The sequence below is a fragment of the Peromyscus maniculatus genome, chromosome 11 (assembly GCF_049852395.1).
Source record: "Peromyscus maniculatus bairdii isolate BWxNUB_F1_BW_parent chromosome 11, HU_Pman_BW_mat_3.1, whole genome shotgun sequence".
Classification (NCBI taxonomy): Eukaryota; Metazoa; Chordata; class Mammalia; order Rodentia; family Cricetidae; genus Peromyscus; species Peromyscus maniculatus.
Window position 1 is genome coordinate 85,775,538 of NC_134862.1, and position 24,692 is coordinate 85,800,229.

The 24,692-nt window shown below is 38.4% G+C and overlaps 1 protein-coding gene across 7 annotated transcripts in view; it reads right to left on the minus strand.

Annotated features, from left to right (window-relative positions):
* Window positions 1-24,692, minus strand: part of Akt3 (AKT serine/threonine kinase 3) — a 277,083-nt gene that overhangs the window by 10,063 nt on the left and 242,328 nt on the right. For all 7 annotated transcript variants that reach the window (XR_013043548.1, XR_013043547.1, XM_076548297.1 and 4 more), the window contains 2 exons: window positions 12,171-12,258; window positions 1,497-1,599 (listed from right to left, as the gene is read on the minus strand). Coding sequence is in view for 5 of the 7 variants with exons in the window: in XM_076548297.1 (XP_076404412.1) it covers window positions 1,497-1,599; window positions 12,171-12,258 (191 nt within the window). In the remaining 2 variants the exon portion in view is untranslated. The remainder of the gene's footprint in view (window positions 1-1,496; window positions 1,600-12,170; window positions 12,259-24,692) is intronic.

Genomic DNA, 24,692 nt, shown 5'->3' on the forward strand with positions numbered 1-24,692 from the left:
CTGGGACCTGTGACAGTCATTAGGTTATGAGATCCTTTCTCTCAGTAATATTATGTTACATTGACAAAAATAGAAAACAAATTAACAAGAAAAATAGCAAATAAAGGCATCATCAACACAGATGCATTACAGTAGAATGGAGCTTGTTAAGAGTACAATATTCCTCAGGCTTGGACATCAAAGGTGGTTCTTTGGGAAAGAATGTGTATGTATACTGAAAAAAGAAGTCAGTAGAGAGCTTTACTCTAGGGAAAGATGGTGTGCAAACAACCAACCATAGATCCAAATGGCAGAGTCCAGCAAGAACTCAGGGTAGGCACTTCTCTTGGTTTGCTCAATTACTCACCGGTGTTTCCCAACAATTTGAACAATTATATTGCTACGTCCTATCCTGAAACCAGAGGCCGAGGCCTGTGCCCATAATTTCTACTCAGATAACCCTTAACTAATTGCCTGCAACTCCACAGGCTTTTGAATAGTCTCCAACTTCTTAGTGATGCTAAAAGACTACCAATACCATTTGTAGCTCTCTTTAGCATGTGGGCACCTTAAGCGCTGGGCTGGTGTCCCAGCTGAGCTGGTAAGCCCTGCCCTAGATGGGTGTGACACTGGGCTTCAATGCCTTCCCTTACAAAAGCTAAGCACTGCTTCTTGGTAAATCTAAAGGCACAAAAGAACCAGAGTGCACATATGTACACACAGACATTTCCCCTCAGGGCATACCCTCTCCTGGGTGCAGGGCCATGGACCCCAGATGAGTCCTAGTTTGTGTTTCAACAATAAAATTAGTCAACCATGACCACTATGGGGATAGCATTTCATTTTCTTTTTCTGTCTCACAGACATTCAGTGTATTTGAGAAGTACCAACCAACAGCAGAGAAAAATGTTCAAACAAAGGAAAAGGAAGAAATGCTAAAGGATGCTACACATGGATGCCTGAGATTCTTTCAGCTTTCCAAACATTACCTCAAAACTCTACCCTATCTTTGTTCTGCATCAAAACCTACTTATTTATGGCATCTCTCAGAGTACAAGGCATATATTAAGGTATATGGAATGACATGAAATGGTGTATGGACACACAACCTAAAGCATTTTTAATTTAAAGTGTGTAATTAAAAATATCAAACAAAATTGTATTTAAATATCTTACTGTTTAAGGAAAGCCTAATTTTAAAAGTAAAGTTAAAAATGACCGAGTAAGGCAGATGTGAAGAAACAAGGTCTAGACTAAGGAATGCTCCTAACAGGCAGCAAGGCCCTGCTGAGACGGCAGTGAAGAGGAGTCAGTCTGTCACTCACTTGGCCTCTAGCTCTCCTACCCAGGACTGTTCCTGATGCTCTGCCCATTCCCTCACAGGGGAGCTCCAAATCCTCAACAGAAATGGAATGAAAGCCACAGTTGGATTTAATCTTTCAAGTAGCAAATGATTTTGAAGTAGACTGTTTTAAATTATTTTAGAAAGTTATCAACTGCCTAATAAATTTACTTACATTTTTCAGGTGGTGTTATTGTAATAGTTTGAGCTGTAAATTCTTCATCAAAATATCTGGTATCTGTCTCAGATGTTACTTGAGGCTTAAAAGGAGGTACAAGCTGTAAGAAAAAAGAGTACTGTCAATATATTTCCCTTTAGGAAATCTTCCTTTTAGGAAATAATTAGAGAGCAAACAGTGAAGTGAATGGTACAAAAGACTAGAAGGCGAGTCACAGTGTGAGGTGGGCAAGGTGCGTGGCTTCCTCTGTCACTCGTCTAAAGATAGACTAGTGAGGTCTTGGTTACGCCATAAACAACTGATCACGTGAAAAAGAACAGTGGGGAGGTCATCAACTACACTGAGAGGAGGACACTGTACAGCTGGCTGTAATTATTTGTCGATAACAGGTGTAGAGGGGCCATCATAAGGATGTTGGCCACCAGGTGAGATGGTGGCTCTTCCCAGGGCAGCAAGAATGCAATCATGCTTGCTATCCTTTCCTTCTTTCCTGGTACTTGGCTCAACTGGTTAATATTAAAAATATAACTTAGCTGTGAATAGTGCGTACTCCTGTGATAACAGGACTCAGAAGGCTGAAGCAGGAGGATCACAAGCCCAGTTGGGCTGTATGGTGAGACCCTGTTTCAAAACCAATAAACCAACCTATAAATAATCAAAGAAAAGCAAAAGCCAACTTAACACAGCTGTTCTGAAAAGCAGACCACACCCCTACCTTTATAATTTGTAAAGAATTCTGCTTTTACGGAATAGGCATTGATGCCTACCTTTCCTTAGATCAGAATTCTTAGTGATCTCTGAAGTTTGCAGAAAAACTGCATCTACAGCTTTCACTCCCTCCTCACAAGGGATGTGTCCTGAAGGCAGTCTGAAGTAACTACAGAAGCACTGACAGAACTGGATTGACTTTAGCAGGAACAGGGTGGGAAGGAAGCCTCAGTTGGCTGAAAGGTATAGAAGCCTGATTCATGTTACCCTGTACTGGCTGTGTAAGCAGGGCTGTGGCAGGGTTCTCACTTGTCAGAGCTCTGACCCCAAAGGGCAAGAGAGACATATGGGTCTCCTTTTGAAAACAAGGTGCCCAGAACTTGTGAGTTTCATCAGAACAGAATATAATTCTTACAGGGATAGAAAAATGAGAAGCAGGATGACGAAATTAGGATGTTTTGCTAAAATCTTAAAACACACACACACACACACACAATTGGATTGAGAGAAGTGTGTTGTCCTCATTCTCACTGTCAGCAAATCTACAGTAAAATGTTTATTCTCAAGCCAGGCGGTGGTGGTGCACGCCTTTAATCCCAGCAATCAGGAGGCAGAGGCAGGCGGATCTCTGAGTTCAAGGCCAGCCTGGTCTACAGAGTGAGATCCAGGACAGGCTCAAAAACAACAGAGAAACCCTGTCTTGAAAAAACAATAAAAGAAAAAGAAACAAAATACTTATTCTCTAGACAGATTCGATTTTTAAAGTTGGAAAATGGGGTCTGATATCCAGCACAATGAAAGCAAAAGCAAACAGAACAATAAAAATCTGAAGTAGATTTACTGGCACATCCTACAACCCAGCAACAGGAGACAGAAGTAGGAGGACTGTGGGTCTGAGGCCAGTCTGGGCTACAGAGCAAGTTCCAGACCATTCTGGGCTACACAAAGAGACCCTGTCTCAAATACATAAGACTTTATTTAAGTACAACTTTCAAAGAAATAATAGTATTAAAGTGGCTTTAACCTGCTCCTAAGTGTCTATAAAAACAGGGAATCTGGACACAAAAGGAAATATATGAACTAAGGAAAGACCATATCAAAACCCAAGAAAAGATCACCAATATAAACAAAAGAAACTAAGCCTGGATTTTGGACTTGCAACAATCCCCCCCCCCCAACTTATTTCTTTCAAAAACAAAAAACAACAAAACAAAAAACCAACCACCTAGTCTGTGGTATTTTGTTATGGTCACCCTAGTACACAACAACTCCATGATCTTTTTTTATTTTGGCCTTAAGCCAATAGTATCACTCCATCTTTATTTCCTCTAGGCACCTCTTTCAAAACAGTCTTGTATCAGTTAGCACAGTAAACCTCCCTTTAGAAACGGTAATTACTATCAAATCAGAATCACCTAACTATAAATTAGTTAGCTCTTATGTGCTAATTCAATAAATAACAACCATATCATTAAAGTATAAACAATATATTTTCCCAACAAATGCATTATACTTGAAGCAGATCTTTCTTTAAAGTCATTGTATTTTTAGAAGATGTTCTAAATGATCAAAACAGCAGGATCAAGATTATAGGCTACTATAGTATGGATCTAGAAGGTCCGCAGAAGTTCGTGTTTAAGTCCTTGGTTTCAGAAAGGTGATGGACTTTTAGGAGATGGGACACCTAGCTTTGTCTTAGATCACTGTGCTCTTGAAAGTGACCACAGACCTATGGTTTCTTCCTTTTGTTTCTCCTTCACTGCTGCCATACTGCGCAGCTTGTTCCACCATGTACCATGTACCATGTACCATGATGCGCCGCCGTCTGTCTCACTGTAAGTCCAGTGGAAATAGGAATGGCCAGTCATATGCAGAAACTTCCAAAACTGTAAGTCAAATAAGCCTGTTCTCCTTTTGTGCTGATTATCTAGATTATTTTGTATTATAATAGACAGTTAACATGTTTTCAAGACATTAACTTCAGTTGATTGAAAAGGCTTGTTTAAAGCAAGGTTTATGTGTACAAACTCAAATACATTTAGGAAATACTAGGAAAATTACAACCCCTTAAATTATTTCCACATTGCTTTTCTATCAAATTATACACTAACATTCACTATCTTTCTAAAATTAAACATTTATGTTTCTTTACAGTATAAGTAGAGGAATACATTGGAAAGACAATTTTCCTAAATTCGTGAGAGTAAATCACAATCCCTATTTCCACTTGGGCTGGGAATACAACATGAGTGCAGGATTAAGATTTTTGAGAGCAAGTCTCCTCAGGCTTTCCTTAGCATCAAATCACTTGTGACTAGCGTGTACCTGTACATTTAATTTTTGTTTGTTTGTCTGTTTCCTATTTTCAGGCTGTGGTGCTTAAAAAATACAGTATTACCTACCTCGCTCTTCCTGTGACAGACCATGATTATAGTGTCATAACTGCATTACAAGCCATGGCAATCTCAATCATTATGTGCTTGTATATATGGATCAAAAATACCAGAAGAAAGATATTTGCAACAACAACAAAAAAAAATGGGTAGCACTCTTAGGTTTAGTAGTCTGTTACTATATTTTTGTCTGTTTAAAGCAATATGATTAAAGTAGTTAATCTTACATAGGAATTCTGATTTACTTTATCCCTGTTTATCTTTAAAAAAAAAACTCGCTTTATGGTTTGTACGTCTTTGTACGTGTACTAGAAAAAGCAAGAATAGGGAATATGTGCACATAAAATGAATCCACCTATGGCATATATTATTTAACTATGTTATACACAAAGCTCGATAATACCAATGCATTCTTGACATAAAAATAGAAATTTGAAATAAGCGTATTTCATTTTTCCAAAACCATATGATATTAATTGAAGTTCACATGTCTGACCTCAATCCTATGCAAAATGTATCAAGGGGTTCAAGGTCTATACCATGTTTATATACCATAAATATTCATATGCCATAAACTTGAACCACCAAAGTGGGTATTTTAGCTACACCAAGCATTGCATGGAAGTTAAATCCACAGAAAGAAGAAAATCAAAAATTAGAGCAGGAATCAAGAAAATAAAACCAAAAGCTGAATCTTATTAATAATTAATAAAACTAATAGGATGGGTCTACTTGTGTTAAATTAATGCACTTCTATCAGTTTTCTTTGCATTTTAAGCGGTTCTTCACATAATTTGGTACAGAATGTATGTTCACTAAAGATTACACTACTGACATTTACACCTGAACTATGTATGTCATTTGTCACACTTGATATGTCTCTGTACTGACATCCACTCAGAGCCAAACACTGCTTCCCGTCTGCACTGCTCTGACACTTGGCCATTAAATGTACCTACTGATTATGATGTTTTCCCAGATTTTGTTTTAGGTGAGATTCTTAAAAAAAAAGTCTATGTCTATTTTGTCCACAGGCATTTATTAAAGCTTATGCTATATATATTATATGGAATAACTAATGTTGCTTTTGACTGTCTGTGTTCTTTTTTTTTTTTTTTTGGTTTTTTGAGACAGGGTTTCTCTCTGTAGCTTGGTGCCTTTCCTGGAACTCACTCTGTAGCCCAGGCTGGCCTTGAACTCACAGAGATCTGCCTGGCTCTGCTTCCCAAGTGCTGGGATTAAAGGCGTGTGCCACCACTACCCGGCCAAACTCCATTCTTGACCATGCATGTTTCCCAATATTTAGCACCACTCATCTGCATTCTTGTTCTCCATTTTAAACCTTCACTTCCCACTTACTTTATCAACCTTTTTTTCTATAGAGGCAATCTATCCTACAACTCTATACTCTGATTCCCCAGACATTCACATTCTTTCCTGTTCATACTCAAATGTTGGTTCCTTAGACAAGTTTTTTTCTTGGATTAAACACTCTTCAAGTGGCAAGAGCCTTTTTCCTTATACTTTTTAGATTAAAATCAGTTCCTACTTCTTAGTTATCTATAGAATCTACACTTCCCTTTCCTTCCTTGATGCCTTCATTCTATTCTCCAAGGCAAGTTAACACACATCATCGTGGTGGTTTGAATAGGAATGGCCTCCGTAGACTCATGTGTTTGAGTACTCATACTATTAGGAGATGTGACCTTAGATGAGTAGATGTGGCTTGTTGGAGGAAGTGTGTCACTGGAGGTGGGCTTGATGTCTCAGATGCTCAAGCCTTGCCCAGTGTGGCATTCTCTTCCCACTGCCTTAGGATCCAGATGTAGAACTCAACTCCTTTTCTAGCACTCTTGTCTGCCTGCATGCTATCATGCTTCCTGACATGGGGATAATGAACTAAACCTCTGAAACTGTAAGTTGGCCCCAATTAAATGTTTTCCTTTATAAGAGTTACAGTAGTCATAGTGTCTCCTCACAGCAATAAAACCCCAACTAAGAAAATCATTGAGACAGACCTTCAATGGGATTCTTTTCTAGATGCTTCTCCCTACTGCTATACCAAGAAATCTAGAAAAGGTCCCTGTACTGCATGTCATCTCCTTACACCAAGCACAGGAGCAACACTGTTGAGAACTAAGTATGTTACTAGGCCACTCTCCAGTCAGGCATGCCACTTATTACTATTTTATCTTTCCTTAAATTGTTCTTCCTCCCTTTCTTCAATGTCACATTTCCATTATTTTCAGTATTATATTTCCTTTCTATGGATGTTATCAATGCCAGAAAGGTCAATGAATAAAGTGTAGAGCTAAAGTCAGCATTAGAATGCAAGCTCAGAAAAACTAACAGGAAACACATCAGGTAGATGCATGAACCTATGGTTGATGGTCAATTTACAGCATGTTTAACCACTTTTAAGCAGTGCTCTCCAGAGTTAAGTGGTATAGCCCTATGGTAAAGAGCTTCCCTAGCAAGCACGCAGCCTAGGTTTATTCCCTAACACCGCAAACATCAGAACAGTTATCTATAAAGCAAAACTTGTAATTATCATCTACTGTCATGTTTACCGTGTGAAAGGAAACAGATCTTAGACAATGGCGGCACAGAACGGAAGAGAGGAAAGGCTGCTGCTCAATGTGATGCAGTCAGAGCTGAAAGCAGACGGGTGAAATGCACACTGCAGAGTCTAGACGCCCCTCCAACAATGAAACAACAGAGGTGGCTAGTCAGACTGCGACAGAGGTAAAAGCGAACTAGAGATACCCAATGAATCACAAAAGAGGTAGGCAAAGAGAAAGGCAAAAAACACAAACTAAAAATCAGGCAGACAACTATATCAATAAATGAATTAAATGAAGATAGCTATACATTACATTTCATTAAATCATGTTATCCAGTGAGTAAGAAAAAACAACAATAAGCTACATGCTAAAACAGAATCTACTTATTTATAATTTAAATAGACAAGAGGAAAATGATGAGCAAAGACTTATTATACACACAAACACACACACACACACACACACACACACACACACACACACTTATATTTAATATATATAATGCAGCTCTGCTGCAGAGCATTGGCCTGGCACGTGGAGAGATCTGGGCTTAAGGAGGATCACTGAAAAAAAAAAATTAACAAACAAACAAAACCAAAAAAGAAACGCAAACTTAAAAAGATGTTTACAATTGTGGCTGAAGATTTCCACAACTGCTTGTCAGTAACAGAGAGCACCAGCCCCGGGAAGAACGCTGCCGACATGAACCGCACCATCTGCTGTCTTAACAGAACATGTGTCCCGCAGCCACAGAAGCATCTCGGTAAAACATGCTATGGAGTTAGAGCAGAATCTGTGTTGTCTTCTTCTCCTCCCTGCTCTATCCCTGATAATTTAATTTTTTTTTAACTTTTCAACTTTTTTTATAAAAAAAAAAGTCACACAAAAAAGTAATTAACCAGACTCAAAGCCAACTCAATGAACTTCTATAGTTAGAACGGCAATTTGGCTCTTCCTCACCCCCTAATATTTAGCTGTTCTTTTTTTCTTTTCTACATGTTATATAAATAAAATATTTCAAACATTCTCTAAATGAAAATGTACTTAAAAAAAAAAAAAAAATAACCCAGACCTAAAAGTCCCCAGAACATTGGTTCTCAGCCTCCCTATGCTGCGACCCTTTAATACAGCTCCTCATGTTGTGGTGACCCACAACCATAAAATTTTTTTGTTGTTACTTCATAACTGTAATTTTGCTACTGTTATGAATCATAATGTATATTATGTGTTTTCCAATGGTCTTAGGCGACCCCTGTGAAAGGGTTGTCAACCCCCAAAGGGGTCAGAACTGTTGGCCTAGAGAAAAACTTTGTGCTTAATTAAGTACATACGTTAGCAACAAAAAAGGTCTCAAAAGCAATAATTATGGCTCTAACCCAAGGAAACTAGCAAAGTAAACTTGAATGCAGAAGAGAAGAATGATGAAATAATCAAATGGGGTTAGTGATGTAGCACAGTGGCAGCACACTTCTCTAGCATACGTAAGACCTTGGGTTTAAGACCCCCCCCCCCACACACACAACAAATAAATAAATAAATCAGAAACAAACCCAGAATAGAGAAAAATCAGTAAAATCTAAATTAATTTGATTCTTTGAAAATCTGAGGCTGAGGGTTGGAATGAGGACTCCATGGTAAAGAGTAGCTGCTCTTCTTGTATAGGATTGGAGTTTGGTCTCCAGGCTCAAGGATACACATGGCAGCTCACCACCATCTGTAATATTATAACCTCCATGGAAACTACACAGTCATGGACACTACACATGCACGCACGCACGCACACACGCACGCACAGTGAGACTCTGTCTCAAAAGAAATTTTAATTAGAAAACTGGGCATTAATTGTGGACTGATATATGAAATAATGAACACACAAAGTTTACTAATAAGTAACAAAGTATCCAAATTAAAGGTGAAAAACCTAGTTACGCATGTTACACATTTCAGTTTTTATTTATTTATTTATTTGAGTGTGGGTAGAAGGGTCTGCATGTGGCGCAGGTCACATGGGAAGGTCAGAAGACAGCCTGCAGGAGTAGGTTACCTCTTTCTACCATGTGTGTCATGGGGACGGAACCGAGGTCAGCAAGCCTGGGGACAATGCCTTTACCCACTGAGCCATCTCAATAGTCCAATTTATACACATTTTAAAGACAAAATTTTTCAACTTTAGTTTACTTCATGATTCATATTTACAAAACACCTGACTTCTTACTAACTTCATTAAAATTGCTACTGTTATCCGAAGACGTGAAAGTTGGTTTCTTCTTATTTGTCCTATATGAACCCAGGATACAACACTGTAGAGAGCTGTGGTACGGCTGTTCCCGAGTATGTGAGGCTGTCTGAAAACACCAGCTGCCTACCTGACAAGCAGACACCTAGAGAAGGTATGAGTCAACGGTAAATCTACTGTTTCAAGAAACTGACATTTATGTGCTTGTATTTCTTGTAATGTGCTTTACACTTAAAATAATTTCTTTACATAACTTTCATAAAGTTACATTTTGGTAGCCTCTGTTCTTATCAAATTTCTATGCTCACAAGATGGGTATCTGATTATTTTAGTCGCAGGATCATCTTTACTCTGATATATGGTTCCCAGTAGACGGGCAGGGTGTTTCTTCACAGAAACACTGCTTGGGTTCGAAAGCTCTCTCTGGTTCCATCCACAGCGATTTAATGCGACCCTCTGAACACTGCTAAGGAAAGCCATGCTCCACACACAAGTTTCTTCACAGGACTGAGAAGCTCTTCCTGTTGGTTAGCAGAGCCACAATGAGTCCTGACCACTGTCTCTTAGAGTAATGTTACCTTCCTTCTTTCCAGTTTTAGTTACTTTTCTTTATTTTGCACGTTTGGTACTGGGGTGCAATGCACACCCTAATAAATGCTAAGCAAGAGTCCTGCCACTAAACCACACATGCTCTCTTGTTCTTGGGAAGGAGTACTTCATGGAGAGGGTATATTCAAGCGATGATATTAAGTTGCAGTTTATTGTTTTATATTCCCAGCTACTGCAGGCCTAGCTGCCTTGACAGGCATGGATCAGAGGTTTTTCAGAGTCCATGGCTCCAGGGGCACAATGTGCCTTCCAGTTCCTGAGAAACTGATGCATGCCCTCAGGCAGTGAAGCATTCAGGCTGCTTTGTCTCTGTATGTTCCCTTAGTAGTCAAGGAAGCATGGAAACTTGACAGGACAATTGGTCTTAGACATGAATCTTGCATAATGACTTGCAAACGTCATTGTATCTTGGCAACTGCAACTGTATTGATCCGGGCAATTGCCATTATCTTCTGTTTCTAACAAAGGTATAAAATGTCGGATTGCTCTCAATAAAGTTGTCACAGCCTCAGTTGTGCTGTGGCTCCTCTAACGTGACCTGATTGCATTCTTCGGGTCCAAATCAGTAGCCCTTCGACCATTAAGTGAGGGTGCTTACACCTGACCATGCATTCTCTCAGTTCTTTTGTAGTGCAGAGACATGATAAAACAAGAGCATAGTGCACAGAGGCTTTCTTGGGTACACGTGTATCTCCTAAGAGTCATTATCTATGCTATGAAGTGGATGCAACTGTCTATAACAAGTCAATAAACATTCACATCTTTCACAATGCTCCTGAGTTTCCTAGAGGCTGTGAAGGACCTAGTACATGCATGTGCTTTCATAAACTAGGAATTCAAAACGTGAGCTTTGTTGAAGTGAAGATTTGAGTAAAGTGTTTAAATGGAAAATTATTAGGATACAGAAAAGGAAAGAAAATCACCAAATTTCCCACTGCCAACAATGTGACATAGGAAGGAAGCACCAGTCATTTCCCACGTGATTTGTACTGTCATCCTTTTATGGGGCTCAAAGAGGAAAGTAGTTAGCACAAAACAAAGATTCAGATAAAAAATAAAGAAATCCAGAAATGGCTGTATTAGACAAAATAATGAGATAAAATATCTAGTAAATTATTAAACTTCATCCAAATTTCACATTACAATTTTATGTAAAAAGTTAGGGAGATAACTCATGAGGTAAAGTAACTGGCACACACGCATGAGAACATGAGTTCAGAGTTCCAGCACCCATGTAAAAAGCTAGGCACGGTAGCACACAGTGATTCCCCACAGCTGGGGGACAGAGAGAAGCAGGTCCCTGGAGCTCAATCCAGCCAGGCCAGCCTCATCAGTGAGCTCCAGGCTCAGTGCAAGAGAATGCAGAACATACCTGACATCTGACTTCAACCTGCCACTAACACACACACACACACACACACACACACACACACAATGATGGAAGCATTTAAAAATCAAAGTCAGTATTAACAATATCTGAAGGAAAAAGGAAATACTAAAACTGGTAGAGGCAGGCATGTGCTGAAACTGAAGCCAAGCACTGTGAGGGCCAGAGTAGAGAGAGCCACTGTGGCTGAGGGCAGGCCCAGAATGCACAGTAGCTCCACGACCGCCTGAGCCAAGTGTGACACACAGTCTCAAAGAATGAACAAAAAACCAACAGGAAAATGCACATGACAATAATAAAGATACATAATTGGTAGCAATCATTTCTGTGGGAAATACAGTTACGTTACAAGCAACAGAAAGAATACAAATAAGACCATAAAACATTACTTTGTTAAATACAAAAACTTTTTTTTCTGCAAACTGTTTTAAAAATAAGGATTTATATATTTGAATGTGAAATGTTTTGAATTAAAGACATAAAGGCAATTTTTATAAATTATTTCTTTTTTTGGCTTATCTAAATGAAAAAAACTAAAATGTCAGGTGTCTTTTTTTTCAACTGGAAGAAATGAAACTGAATAAATTATTATGAAGAAAAGATAAACTCTTTGACAATCTTGAGGTTTTCAAGATGCACAAAATTATAAATAAAAATTTGCGCTGAGAAGTTTCGTCATCATTTAAACACAAAGTAAAATAGAAAGTATCATTGCATCATTAACATCTATTCCCATAACTTTCTCCTGTGTACAGTACCACAGAGACATCTTACCTTTTTGTCATACACATCTTGCCAGTTTACTCCGGAGAAGAAACTATGCCTCATGATTTCTTTTGCATCATCTGGCCCTCCACCAAGGCTGTGAGTATAGAAATACAATTTAATGAAAGTATAACACTGACGTAAGGCACACAATAAAAACTTTTGTGCAGATAAAATTTATTGTTATAATTTTTAAATGAATAGTCATAAAAATTAAATAACTTTAGTGTCTACAATTTCCAAGCATACTACTAAATAAGAACCACCCTTAGAGCGAGGTAAAAGACAAAGGCTTTGGAGAGAGCCCTGAAGAGGCAAGTACTTCTCGAGAGGAGGGAAGGGACAAGTGGCCAATGCTCCCACTCTCAAGGAGAGATAGATAATACAGTCCCTCTGGGGCTACAAGATTTAGAAATACATGGGGGGCATCAGTTATAAGAAAGGGAAACGATAATAACTGTTCCTTTCTGTGTAACTGAGTCAAAATGTTCCTTTGTTAATGTAAATCCTAAAGTAAACAATTGGTTAGAGAAATATCTGTGATCCTGGTAGAGCTAATCCCAATACTGGAGAGCCTGAGACAGATCTGATTTTGAGAAGACCAGCCTGGTCTACATAGTGAGTTCCAGAACACCCAAGGCTACAGAGAGAGACCAAGACCATGTCTCAAAAAGAACAAGAAAGATATCTCTGGAGAGCACTGTTCCAAATAAAAACTCAGACTGCTTTCATATCTCAAAAGAATTGCAGAAACAATATTGTTATCTATGAAATATCCTTACAGGTCAATTTGCTATGCAATTAAGAATATAAAAATAAAAGTTAAAAATACACCCCAAGTTTTAAAGTTATTTTTATTTAAACAATATGTGACCTGATAGGAAAAAAAATCAAGTGTTTTCTAGTTACTATGGTTTAATTTAGTACCTATTCATTAAAGCATACATGAAAAAATAAGAATGGAAAGGAGGATAAGAAGGAAAACAAAATAAATAAACAATAGAAAAAAAGGTAAAGGAACTTTTCCACAATGGAGTTTGGATCTAACACAGTAAACTTTCTGAGTACTTAATCATGCACAGACACATATATGTGTATGAGTTCATTATGATTTTTACTATTATAAAGGATGTGAAGTGTAATAAATACAAAAAAAAGGTATAGAATGTTTCCATTATCAATCAGCCACAAAATTATCAGAGAAAATCTTTCATTTTTGCTCAATTCCAAACTCAACTATCAATGTGTATGCTTTCTAATTATTTCTGTCATGGGCACTGTTTCATTTGTTCATATTAAATACAGAGAAGACAGTGCCATGAGAAACGGCAAATATGACTTCTGTCAGTGAGAGGGGGCTGATGTGAAACTCTCCACAGGGAAGAGCACTACTCTCCTCTCCTGGCATTCACAATGTCACAGACCAAAGCTCTCCAACTGAGTCTGTACTATTAACCTCTCCTTCACCGCTTTCTTAGCTCCAAAGAATCAAAGCAACAAACACTGACTTGGAGGACTGGTCAGTTTTAGTAGTAGAAATGCTACCCCCATAGCCAATTTTAAAACACTGTAGTAGAAAATCAAATCACCTATTGTTTCCACACAAACACCACTCAGAAACGAGACAAGAATACTATGGAGCAAAATCATTAGAGTGATTAGTATGATATTACTTTGCTTTCACTATTCTTAATTTGCATAATTTCATTTTAAAAAATCAATGATTATTGAATAACAGGTACAGCTTACAACATCCCTGGAAATTTAAACAGCTAGTTCCGGTGATCTGTACATACTAACTAACACACCACTAGATAGAGGAAAAAACTAAACAGTTAGGGAAAAATAAGGACAGACCAATTGTCCCTGAGCTGTGGTTATCAGGGGTAAGAGCTCCACATCTGAGAAGGACCTAACTCGTCAAATGAAACCTGATGTAACCAGTGGATACATGAATAGCTTTGGTGTGCAATGCAAGAAAGCCTACTCTAGGAGCTACAGAGAATTCTTTAACTATACTCCACTAGAGAGATGGACATTAGATTGTATAATATGATAGCAGAGTTCTTATCTGGAACCTTCAGTCTGGTGATTTGCATTTATTTCAGATTTAGCCTCTGATCTCTACACTCACTGTTTTCCAAATGTGCTGTCACCCCTGGCAGGCAGAAATCAGTACTGGGTTAGTAATTCTAAATCAGTACTGGGTTCATAAGTCATTCTAAGCTTGGCTTAAGGAACAAGAAAAACAAAAATACCAAAATATTTATTTCTGAAAGGAATTTAATATTTCAAAGTATAAATCAAAGCAGTTTGCGTAAAAAAGCAGAACTCGTATTTTCTCACAGTTTATGGTTTGTTTATAGTTTACAATATTCTTTACATCTTATATGTACTTGGGAAGGTACATGAAGTAGAAAAGCAGCCATTCTACAAGTTAAAACAACAATCTGGATTTACTCATTTTTATATAAAGCCTCAGTTCTTTTGCAATAATTGGCTTAGAACATAGCTAGCATGTTTGTCAAAATACACAAAAGAGTGCTCGTGAATGCTATGCAATCTGAGATTGCAGTTGTAGATTTCATTTTAGAAGCTGAAATCAATTAGCATAAGTTTCTTCAAAGTGTGAAGCTGTCAAACATTTCAATGTCAATGGCTCCCTAATATATAATTTAAAGACTTCAAAATGGTGTCAAAATATGCTTTGAACTGATTCATGCCTAAGACCATTACATTTCAACATCATAACACCAAATAAACCTTTAGCTCCCGTGTGTTCTATGAGGAACATCACAGAACTCCCATTTCCTATAGTCTTATACCCAGCATGAGGTGATGATCTTCATGTAAGCTGTGCTGGAGGATATAAAGGAAAGACATGCAGAAGGGTCACACAGTAACAGAATAAGCTTCTGGTGGGGGTGAGGGAGGAAGGACTCGGTTTTCTCTAAGGGCTGGCCAATGGGAGTTGGACCATGCTCCAGTGAGTACATGTGCAACAGAAATTGAACATATGGTAGTTCTTTCTCTTCCTCTTCCTCTTCTTTTTTGGGAGGGAGGTCACAAGGGTAGGCAGGCAGACTTGGGAGGATTGGGAAGGGAGTGTGACCAGGATGTATGATGTGAAATTCCCAAATAATAATTAATAAAAATATTATGTTGAAAAAAAAAAAGCCCAACAATGGTTAATCCTTTGGGAGAACTCACATCAATTCAGTAAAGAATATTAGAAAAATTCAGGCATCACTTAAAGTGGCTGAATTTAAAAAGAAATTTCAGTACCTGATTATGTTCAAAGCCTTTTGGGGGCTGTTGCTGGTCTATCTGCTTCCTACAGGTAAACTGATCATTTCCCAGGTCTCTGTCCCAGGCCCTCCTCTTCCTCCCCTTTCCTTCCTGTGCTACTTGCCCACCTCCAGGGACCTCCCAGATGTCAGTGGCCACCCAAATCACAGCTGCCTACTGTGACTCTTTTAAGCACTGGTTCATTTCTTCCAGATGCTTACTTGACATTTCCATCTTGGTTTGCCAGAGAAACCTCAGACTTGGTATGTCTAAAGTTCCTCTCGGCATCCACCACTACCAGCCTCTGCCTTTTTGTTCCCCAAATTAATCACCCCAACTGGGCACTTCTAGGATTCCCCACACCAACTTCCTTACCATTTCTACTTATTCAAAACTGTATTCTGTGGTGATATTTTATTTGTACTGAAATGTTATTTTAATTTTATGTTAATAAATAAAGTTGCCCTGGGGTCAGAGCTATTAGAGCCATAGTAAGAGTGTGGTGGTTAGAAGAGCTAGGTAGATTTCTGTGTGTTCAGGGATACAGCCAGTATTGGAGACATACGCCTTTAAGACCTGGAGGGCGGTACTTACAGGCAGTGATGAGGCAGTCATGTGGTTGGGTTTACAACCAATGAGAAGGCAGAACAGAAAGATTATTTAAACAGGGACACAGGAAGTACCTCCCTCTCTCGGGGAAGCTAGGAGCACTGCAGGAGGTAAGATTTTATCTCTGAGCTCTGACCTCTCGGCTTTTCTCTTTTACCTTGGCTCTGTGTTTCTTATTTTAATAATACGATTGGTTACATCTACATCTGGCGCCCAACGTGACAAGAATCCATTAAAAACTGCTTGGGGCCGGCTCCCTAGCCGGAGCAGCCGGCTCCCTAGCCCCGGCCCAGGTCTGGGCTCAGGCTGGACTGTGAGCTGCTTGCTTAAAGCCAGTGCTACAAACAGCTCAGGCTTGCCCTGCTAAACAGGGCCCCTGGCTGTAAAGCCAAGCCTTGACTCGGCTCAGAGGGAACAAGTGGCTGGCTTTAAGCTTTAGCCGGCTACCCCTTCGCTTTCACTTTCACTTTCACTTTCGCTTTTGCTTTCTCTCTGTTTCTCTCTCTCTCTCTCTCTCTCTCTCTCTCTCTCTCTCTCTCTCTCTCTCTCTCTCTCTGGATTTACACCTAGGACTCTAGGTGGCTGTTTTGAAATTCGCTCGGATTTCTACTGTTCTACGCAGATTTGGTAAGTCATAAAGGAAACTATTTAAAAGACAAATTTTTTCCACATTTAAAAAAATGGGTTTCCTGTGTACATTGGAAGAAAATTGGGTTTTGTTTGAAATTTTAGGCAGTCTGACAATGGAACAACTATATGAAAAGATTAGTATTATGGGAATTATGCAGTTAATCACCATGCTTATTCTCATTTTACTATTTAAAAAGATAGTCGATTTAAGTGCCAGGATAACAGCTTTAGAAAAACCTGTTAATTTTAACAGTGAAGTTGGTTCAAGTTTGGATCATAAGGTTACAGAAAGAAAGCCTGTTTTCACACAATCATCCTTAATTTATCCTGTAACCGTACAGCAGATGCCTGATCAAATGGCTACACAAAATATCTGGGCTCCAATTGAACTGATGGATTTTAAAAGGTTTAAGGAGGCAATAGTATCTTATGGCATGCATTCCCCATATGTAAAGCAAATGTTAAACTCTTGGTCAACATATAATAGGATTATACCACAGGACTGGCGGGACCTTGCACAAGCTGTTCTGGAACCCAGCCAGAGAATTCAATTTCTGACTTGGTTTAAGGAGGAAGCTAGAAACGTAGAAACACAATGGAGGGATAAAGGAATACAAGTTTGTCAGGATCAGCTTATTGGAGAAGGCCAATATGCTTCAATACAAACACAATGTTTATATGATGTTCAAACCGTAATTTTATGTCGAATGGCAGCCTTGAATGCATGGGACAGAGTTGATGAACCAGGAAAAAAACATGAGTCATTCACAAAGGTTATGCAAGGCCCTAAAGAATCTTTCACAGATTTTTTAGAAAGACTGGCTTCAGCAGTAAACAGAATGGTCTCAGGATCAGAAGCTAGTAAGGCAATAATTGAAGCTTTGGCATTTGAGAATGCGAATGCAGCATGCAAAAGAATAATCAGGCCGTTAAGGGCAAGATCTGCACCTTTGGAAGATTGGATTAGAGAAACAATTAATGTTGAGGTTGATGAGCATGATACGTGGGTAGGAGAAGTAATTTCAAAAGGTTTGAGGAGTGTTAGATGTTTTGGGTGTGGAAAGCAAGGACATTTTAAAAGGGACTGTAAACAGGTCAATCCTAGAAGCAATGTTTCTTCAAGGAACAATGGCAACAGAATGCCCCTTCCTTCTGGAGTATGCAGAAGGTGTGGTAAGGGAAAACACTGGACCAATGAATGTAGATCAACAAAGGACAGACAGGGTAATCCTTTGCCTCAGTTTTCGGGAAACTCCCGGAGGGGCCTCATGCAGGCCCCCATAGCAAAACCAGTTCAAACCTTTCCTGCAGCTGTAGAGGAAATCCCTGCTCTGAGCGATTAAATAACCAAATGACTATTGGAATAAATCAGGCTGGTCAGGATGATGAAAAAGAGAGAATAGAAAATTCAGGAGAAAACATAAAGAAAATTTTTTGGCAAACTTCTATTAATGAACAGAGACCAAAATTAACGATAAAAATAAATGGTGTTTTGTTGTCTGGTCTGGTAGACACAGGTGCGGACATTACCATAATTGCACCAGAATTTTGGCATCCAGCTTGGCCTCTTCAGGAGGTAAACGTTCAACTGTTAGGAATTGGGACATTATCTGGAGTGAAACAGAGTGCAAGATGGCTGGAATGTATAGGTCCAGAAGGACAGAGAGGAAAATTAAAACCATATGTCGCTAACATAGCTATGAACCTGTGGGGTCGAGACTTGTTGCAACAATGGAATACTCAGATTAAAATCCCTCCAATCTCAGAAACAAATCATAAACTAGCACATGTTTCTGAGAGAAATATTAGAAGGCATTATTTTGAGTGGTCACCAGCCATCCATATTATACAGGAACAGGGCACAACAACTGATAATCTTCCAAAAATACCAACAGCTCTACCTTTAAAATGGTTAACAGACAAGCCTGTATGGGTTCAGCAATGGCCTTTAACAACAGAGAAACTCCAGGCTTTAGAAGAGCTGGTAGAAGAACAGTTAAATGCTCAGCATATTGAACAGTCAACCAGCCCTTGGAATTCTCCTGTATTTGTTATTAAAAAGAAATCTGGTAAATGGAGAATGGTAACAGACCTTAGAGCAATTAACAAAGTAATTCAGCCGATGGGCTCTCTACAATCTGGAATTCCTTTGCCTACTCTGTTACCAAAAGGATGGCCTCTCATAGTTATTGATTTAAAAGACTGTTTCTTTTCAATACCCTTACAAGAAAAAGACAGAGAAAGATTTGCTTTCACAGTGCCTACTTATAATAATTCTCAACCGGTTAAAAGATTTCAATGGAGGGTCCTCCCACAGGGAATGTTAAATAGCCCAACTCTGTGCCAATATTTTGTACAACAGCCATTGGAAGTGATACGTAAAAAATTTCCTAAATCTATAATTTATCATTATATGGATGATATTTTACTAGCTGACTCAAATGCAGATACTTTAGAAAGAATGTTTGAAGAAGTAAAGAAAATTTTGCCTTGCTGGGGATTACAAATTGCTCCTGAAAAAATACAAAGAGGAGATTCTATTAATTATTTAGGATATAAAATAGAGCTACAAAAAATTAGACCCCAAAAGGTGCAAATTAGGAGAGATAGACTACAGACTCTTAATGACTTTCAAAGATTATTTGGAGATATTTCTCATCTACGAACTATTGTTGGGGTAAAAAATGATGAACTGACTAATTTGTTCAAAACCTTAGAAGGTGACAAGGACTTAAATAGTCCAAGAGAATTATCACCTGAAGCTGAGAAAGAATTGGCCTTGGTAGAAAAGAAAGTACATGAAGGGCACGTGGATCGTATTGATCCAAAGCTGGATTGCATTTTGGTTATTTTACCCTCTAGGCATTCCCCTACTGGAATATTAATGCAGAGGGAAGATATTATATTGGAATGGATATTTTTACCAAATAAACCAAATAAAAAATTAAAAACTTATGGGGAAAAAATCTCTGACTTGATTTGGAAAGGAAAATTGAGACTTCGTCAATTAGCAGGAATAGACCCAGCAGAAATTGTTGTACCTTTAACTAAGGAGGACATTGAAAAATTATGGACAGAAAGTGAACCTTGGCAAAGAGCTTGCAGTAATTTTTTGGGAGAAATTAACAGCAAATATCCCAAAAGCAACAGAATTGATTTTATAAAGAGAGCTGATTGGATCTTGCCTCGAATTGTACGGCAAAAACCCATATCTGGAGTTCGTACATTTTATACAGATGCCAATAAACAAGGAAAGGCAGGTTACAAATCAGAAAATTTAAGTAAAGTGGTACAAAGTCCTTATAATTCAGTGCAAAAATCAGAATTGTATGCTATTCTGTTGGTATTAATGGATTTTTCAGAACCTCTCAACATAGTAACTGACTCTCAGTATGCTGAAAGAGTGGTGTTACATATTGAGACTGCAGAATTTATCCCTGATGCTTCAGAATTAACTTCACTATTTATTCAATTACAAGATACAATCAGGAAAAGGAGTCATCCTTTATATATAACACACATCCGATCTCATACTGGTTTGCCAGGCCCTTTAGCACAAGGCAATGATGAGATTGATAAATTATTGATAGGAAATGTGCTGGAGGCCTCAGACTTTCATAAAAAACATCACGTCAATAGTAAAGGTTTAAAAAAGGATTTTTCCATAACCTGGCAACAAGCCAAAGAAATAGTAAAGAAATGTCCTACTTGTTCTTTCTATAATCAAACGCCATTACCAGCAGGATGTAACCCAAAGGGTACTCAGAGGAATGAAATCTGGCAGATGGATGTGTTTCACTTTGCAGAATTTGGAAAACTGAAATATGTACACCACACTATCGATACTTATTCAGGATTTCAATGGGCAACTGCTCTGAGTTCTGAAAAAGCTGATTCTGTAATCACTCATTTGCTAGAAGTTATGGCCATCATGGGTATACCTGCACAAATCAAAACTGACAATGCTCCATCATATGTCTCTGTTAAAATGAAACAGTTTTTTGCTTATTACAATATAAAGCATATTACAGGTATACCACATAATCCTACAGGTCAAGCAGTTATAGAAAGGTCAAACAGAACTCTAAAGGATATGCTAAATAAACAGAAAGGAGTAACAAAAACCCCCAGAAATAGACTGCATAATGCTCTATTAACTTTGAATTTTCTGAATGCCAATGAGAAAGGAACAACAGCTGCAGAGAGACATTGGGTAATAGAAAAAACTACAGAATTAAATCAGCCTATATACTTTAAGGATGTGCTGACCTCAGAATGGAAGCCAGGGTATGTATTACGTTGGGGACGAGGTTTTGCTTTTGTTTCTATAGGAGAAGATAAGCTGTGGGTACCATCAAAATTGATAAAGGTTCGATTTGAACAAGAGAAACCTCTTAATTAGAGGAGGTGATAGTTCATCAACCAGCATGAACATCCAATTTAAACTAACTTGTATCAATAACACGTGCCTTTTCATTTAATCAGATAATAACTTGCCAGAAAGGAACATCCCCAAAATTAGTCTTGGGGGAAGGTTTTTGTTTTTGTCTTTTAGGAGAATGAAGGTTAAGGAATCTGAAGGACACAAGACAAATGAGACAACTGAAGAAAAGGGACAAATCATCTATCCCAGGAAACAGAGTATATGGGAGTATATGGCATATGGGTATATATTATCAAAAAAATTTTATGTCTTCTTAAATGTTTGTTTCTGCTTTTCTCTAAAGATTTAACACTATTGGTTTTCTAATAGTCCCAGTTCAATTAAAATTTAAAGCTGACTTTGGAGTTGGAGAATGGCTCTCTCCTTCTTTAAACTCAAGCATGTTGTTAAAATGAAAATACAATGGCAGGGCGGCGGTGGCGCACGCCTTTAATCCCAGCACTCGGGAGGCAGAGCCAGGTGGATCTCTGTGAGTTCGAGGCCAGCCTGGTCTACAGAGTGAGATCCAGGACAGGCTCCAAAGCTACACAGAGAAACCCTCTCTAGAAAAACCAAAAAAAAAAAAAAAAAAAAAAAAAAAAAAAAAAAAAAATAAAAATGAAAATACAAACTCCCTGTATCATGACAGAATAAAAGAGCCATTTTCTGCTATGGGACAGGACAAAAGCCAAATTAATTAAGGGACTATTCTATTACTAATCTCAACTCTTCGATTCTATTCTGATTCTTTAAACTTTTCTTAAAGTATAAATTTTATATCAAAATTTACAAGATTAATATATATATACATTTTAAACTTTGTTAAGATAGGAACGGTCATATAGAGTACTAACTAATTCTAGAAAAAGGGCTTCAATTAGCTGCATATATATGTCTTTGTGTTCGAGTCTCTTATCAGTTTTCTGCAGGAAATCATGGCCAGGCCTAACATCAACTGAAGTCTCCAGGAAGAAAATGGGGCCCCACAACAACAACAACAACAACAACAACAATTCCACGTGGACAATAATAATATAACTAAGCTGACAAACATCATCTACAGATCAGCTTTGAACTACAAGGTGCTCAGAGCAATTTTGAGATGACTAGCTGAGATGATCCAGTCTCAAAGACTACTTGAATAAGGACTTGAGATAAACCCTGAACTTTGGCTTTATACACAGACTGGATAATAATGAAGGATATAGTTACCTTTCCTAGAATTTGACAATTAACCTAAATTTTTCTTTCAGGATAAAGATAACTTCGCCCATACCCAGCAGGAAGCAATTTTAAGAATATGACACCCACATTGCCAAAGAAGTGGTGTGGGGCGGGTGGTTTTTTGGTTCTTTTAATGGGTTTTGGGTCTGGGATAATTTTCATTATTTAGGGGGGTAGGTTACAAGTTGTGAAGGGTTAGGAAAAAGGCTAAGCAAAGGAGATTAGATTTAAGGTTCTTGTTTAAAAAAAAAAAAAAAAGAAAGAAAGAAAGAAAAGAAAAAGACAATTACTAGTTTTAAATACTTTACATTATTACCAACTATTAGGATATAAAGAAATGAAAGTTAGTAGTTAGACATTACAATAGAAATTGTAGTCATATTAGATATGTTTTAAAAATTGAGCAGATGTATTTTAGACAGGTCATCTTCAAACCCTTCAGAGATCTACAGAATATGGCATTTAAAATGTTTTAATAACTTAGAAATTTTTCTTTTTTGAGACATGTCGGCTCCTGGCAGTACCAATCTACTTCAGAGAAAATATGGGCATTGAAGAAACTGCATATGGAGTTAATTTTCATTGTGGCAAAAGTTAGCCACTGGACAACAAAGTATCCTCGTATCAACAGGACAAAATGGACAGACAGAACACGAAACAAAGGACTACCGATTCCTGCCAAAACAAGTGTGGTTATGGCTTTATCAGACGGCATCTTCTGAGGCCAGGACAATATGGCACCATCCCTGAAGTGGCCTTCACAATCTGGAAAAGGTACAGTGCCCTTTTCTTTGAAGGCAGCTGAACAGGCAGTGGGCCGATGGCTTCTGTTGTGCAATGGAACAGCAACTGAAAGCTCACGCCTCTCAATAGTAGACTGGCATTTAATAGAGGGATGTGGAGAAGGGGATGCTGAGATGAAGCCATATATACACAGCCAAGAAGAATGGACAGCTGAATTCAAAAACCATCAACAATTTCCAGAATTTAAAATCCTGAATCATGACATGACACTAGTGGAATTCAGGTGTTTCTGGTACATGGACTGCTCTCACCCAAATGGAGGTTGAACTGTTGACCTTGTGTACAACCTACTTCACAAATGAGTCTGTCAGATACCATAAGCCTATAGGCTGAAGATGATGCCCCAACACTGTGGAGAAACCTCAGGTGACTGTCCAGGCAGCTGGCTGTTTCTGTCAACTCACAAAATTTTTGGAAGCTGCTTTTGTGCACTTCTTGTTTTTATTTTTGTTAGCTAATATTATTTCCTTCTTGGGTCTCTGAGGGAGTTGAAGATTAGTTAGTTATAGTTGAAGATTAATTAGGATAGAAAGTGAATTAGATACATTTTGGACTTACTAAAATAGGATAGATAAGGGAATTATTTTCTCTGATTTGTCAAATACAAATGGACTAGACATCGTTTAGGTATTTGTTACTTGTATATATTGTATATAGTTATTGTACTTTTGTATATAGTTTTTCTTTTGTTAGTTATAACCTTTTGCCTTTTTTCTTTTTATTAAAATAGAAAAGGGGAAATGTGGTGATATTTTATTTGTACTGAAATGTTATTTTAATTTTATGTTAATAAATAAAGTTGCCCTGGGGTCAGAGCTATTAGAGCCATAGTAAGAGCGTGGTGGTTAGAAGAGCTAGGTAGATTTCTGTGTGTTCAGGGATACAGCCAGTATTGGAGACATACGCCTTTAAGACCTGGAGGGCGGTACTTACAGGCAGTGATGAGGCAGTCATGTGGTTGGGTTTACAACCAATGAGAAGGCAGAACAGAAAGATTATTTAAACAGGGACACAGGAAGTACCTCCCTCTCTCGGGGAAGCTAGGAGCACTGCAGGAGGTAAGATTTTATCTCTGAGCTCTGACCTCTCGGCTTTTCTCTTTTACCTTGGCTCTGTGTTTCTTATTTTAATAATACGATTGGTTACATCTACATCTGGCGCCCAACGTGACAAGAATCCATTAAAAACTGCTTGGGGCCGGCTCCCTAGCCGGAGCAGCCGGCTCCCTAGCCCCGGCCCAGGTCTGGGCTCAGGCTGGACTGTGAGCTGCTTGCTTAAAGCCAGTGCTACAAACAGCTCAGGCTTGCCCTGCTAAACAGGGCCCCTGGCTGTAAAGCCAAGCCTTGACTCGGCTCAGAGGGAACAAGTGGCTGGCTTTAAGCTTTAGCCGGCTACCCCTTCGCTTTCACTTTCACTTTCACTTTCACTTTCGCTTTTGCTTTCTCTCTGTTTCTCTCTCTCTCTCTCTCTCTCTCTCTCTCTCTCTCTCTCTCTCTCTCTCTCTCTCTCTGGATTTACACCTAGGACTCTAGGTGGCTGTTTTGAAATTCGCT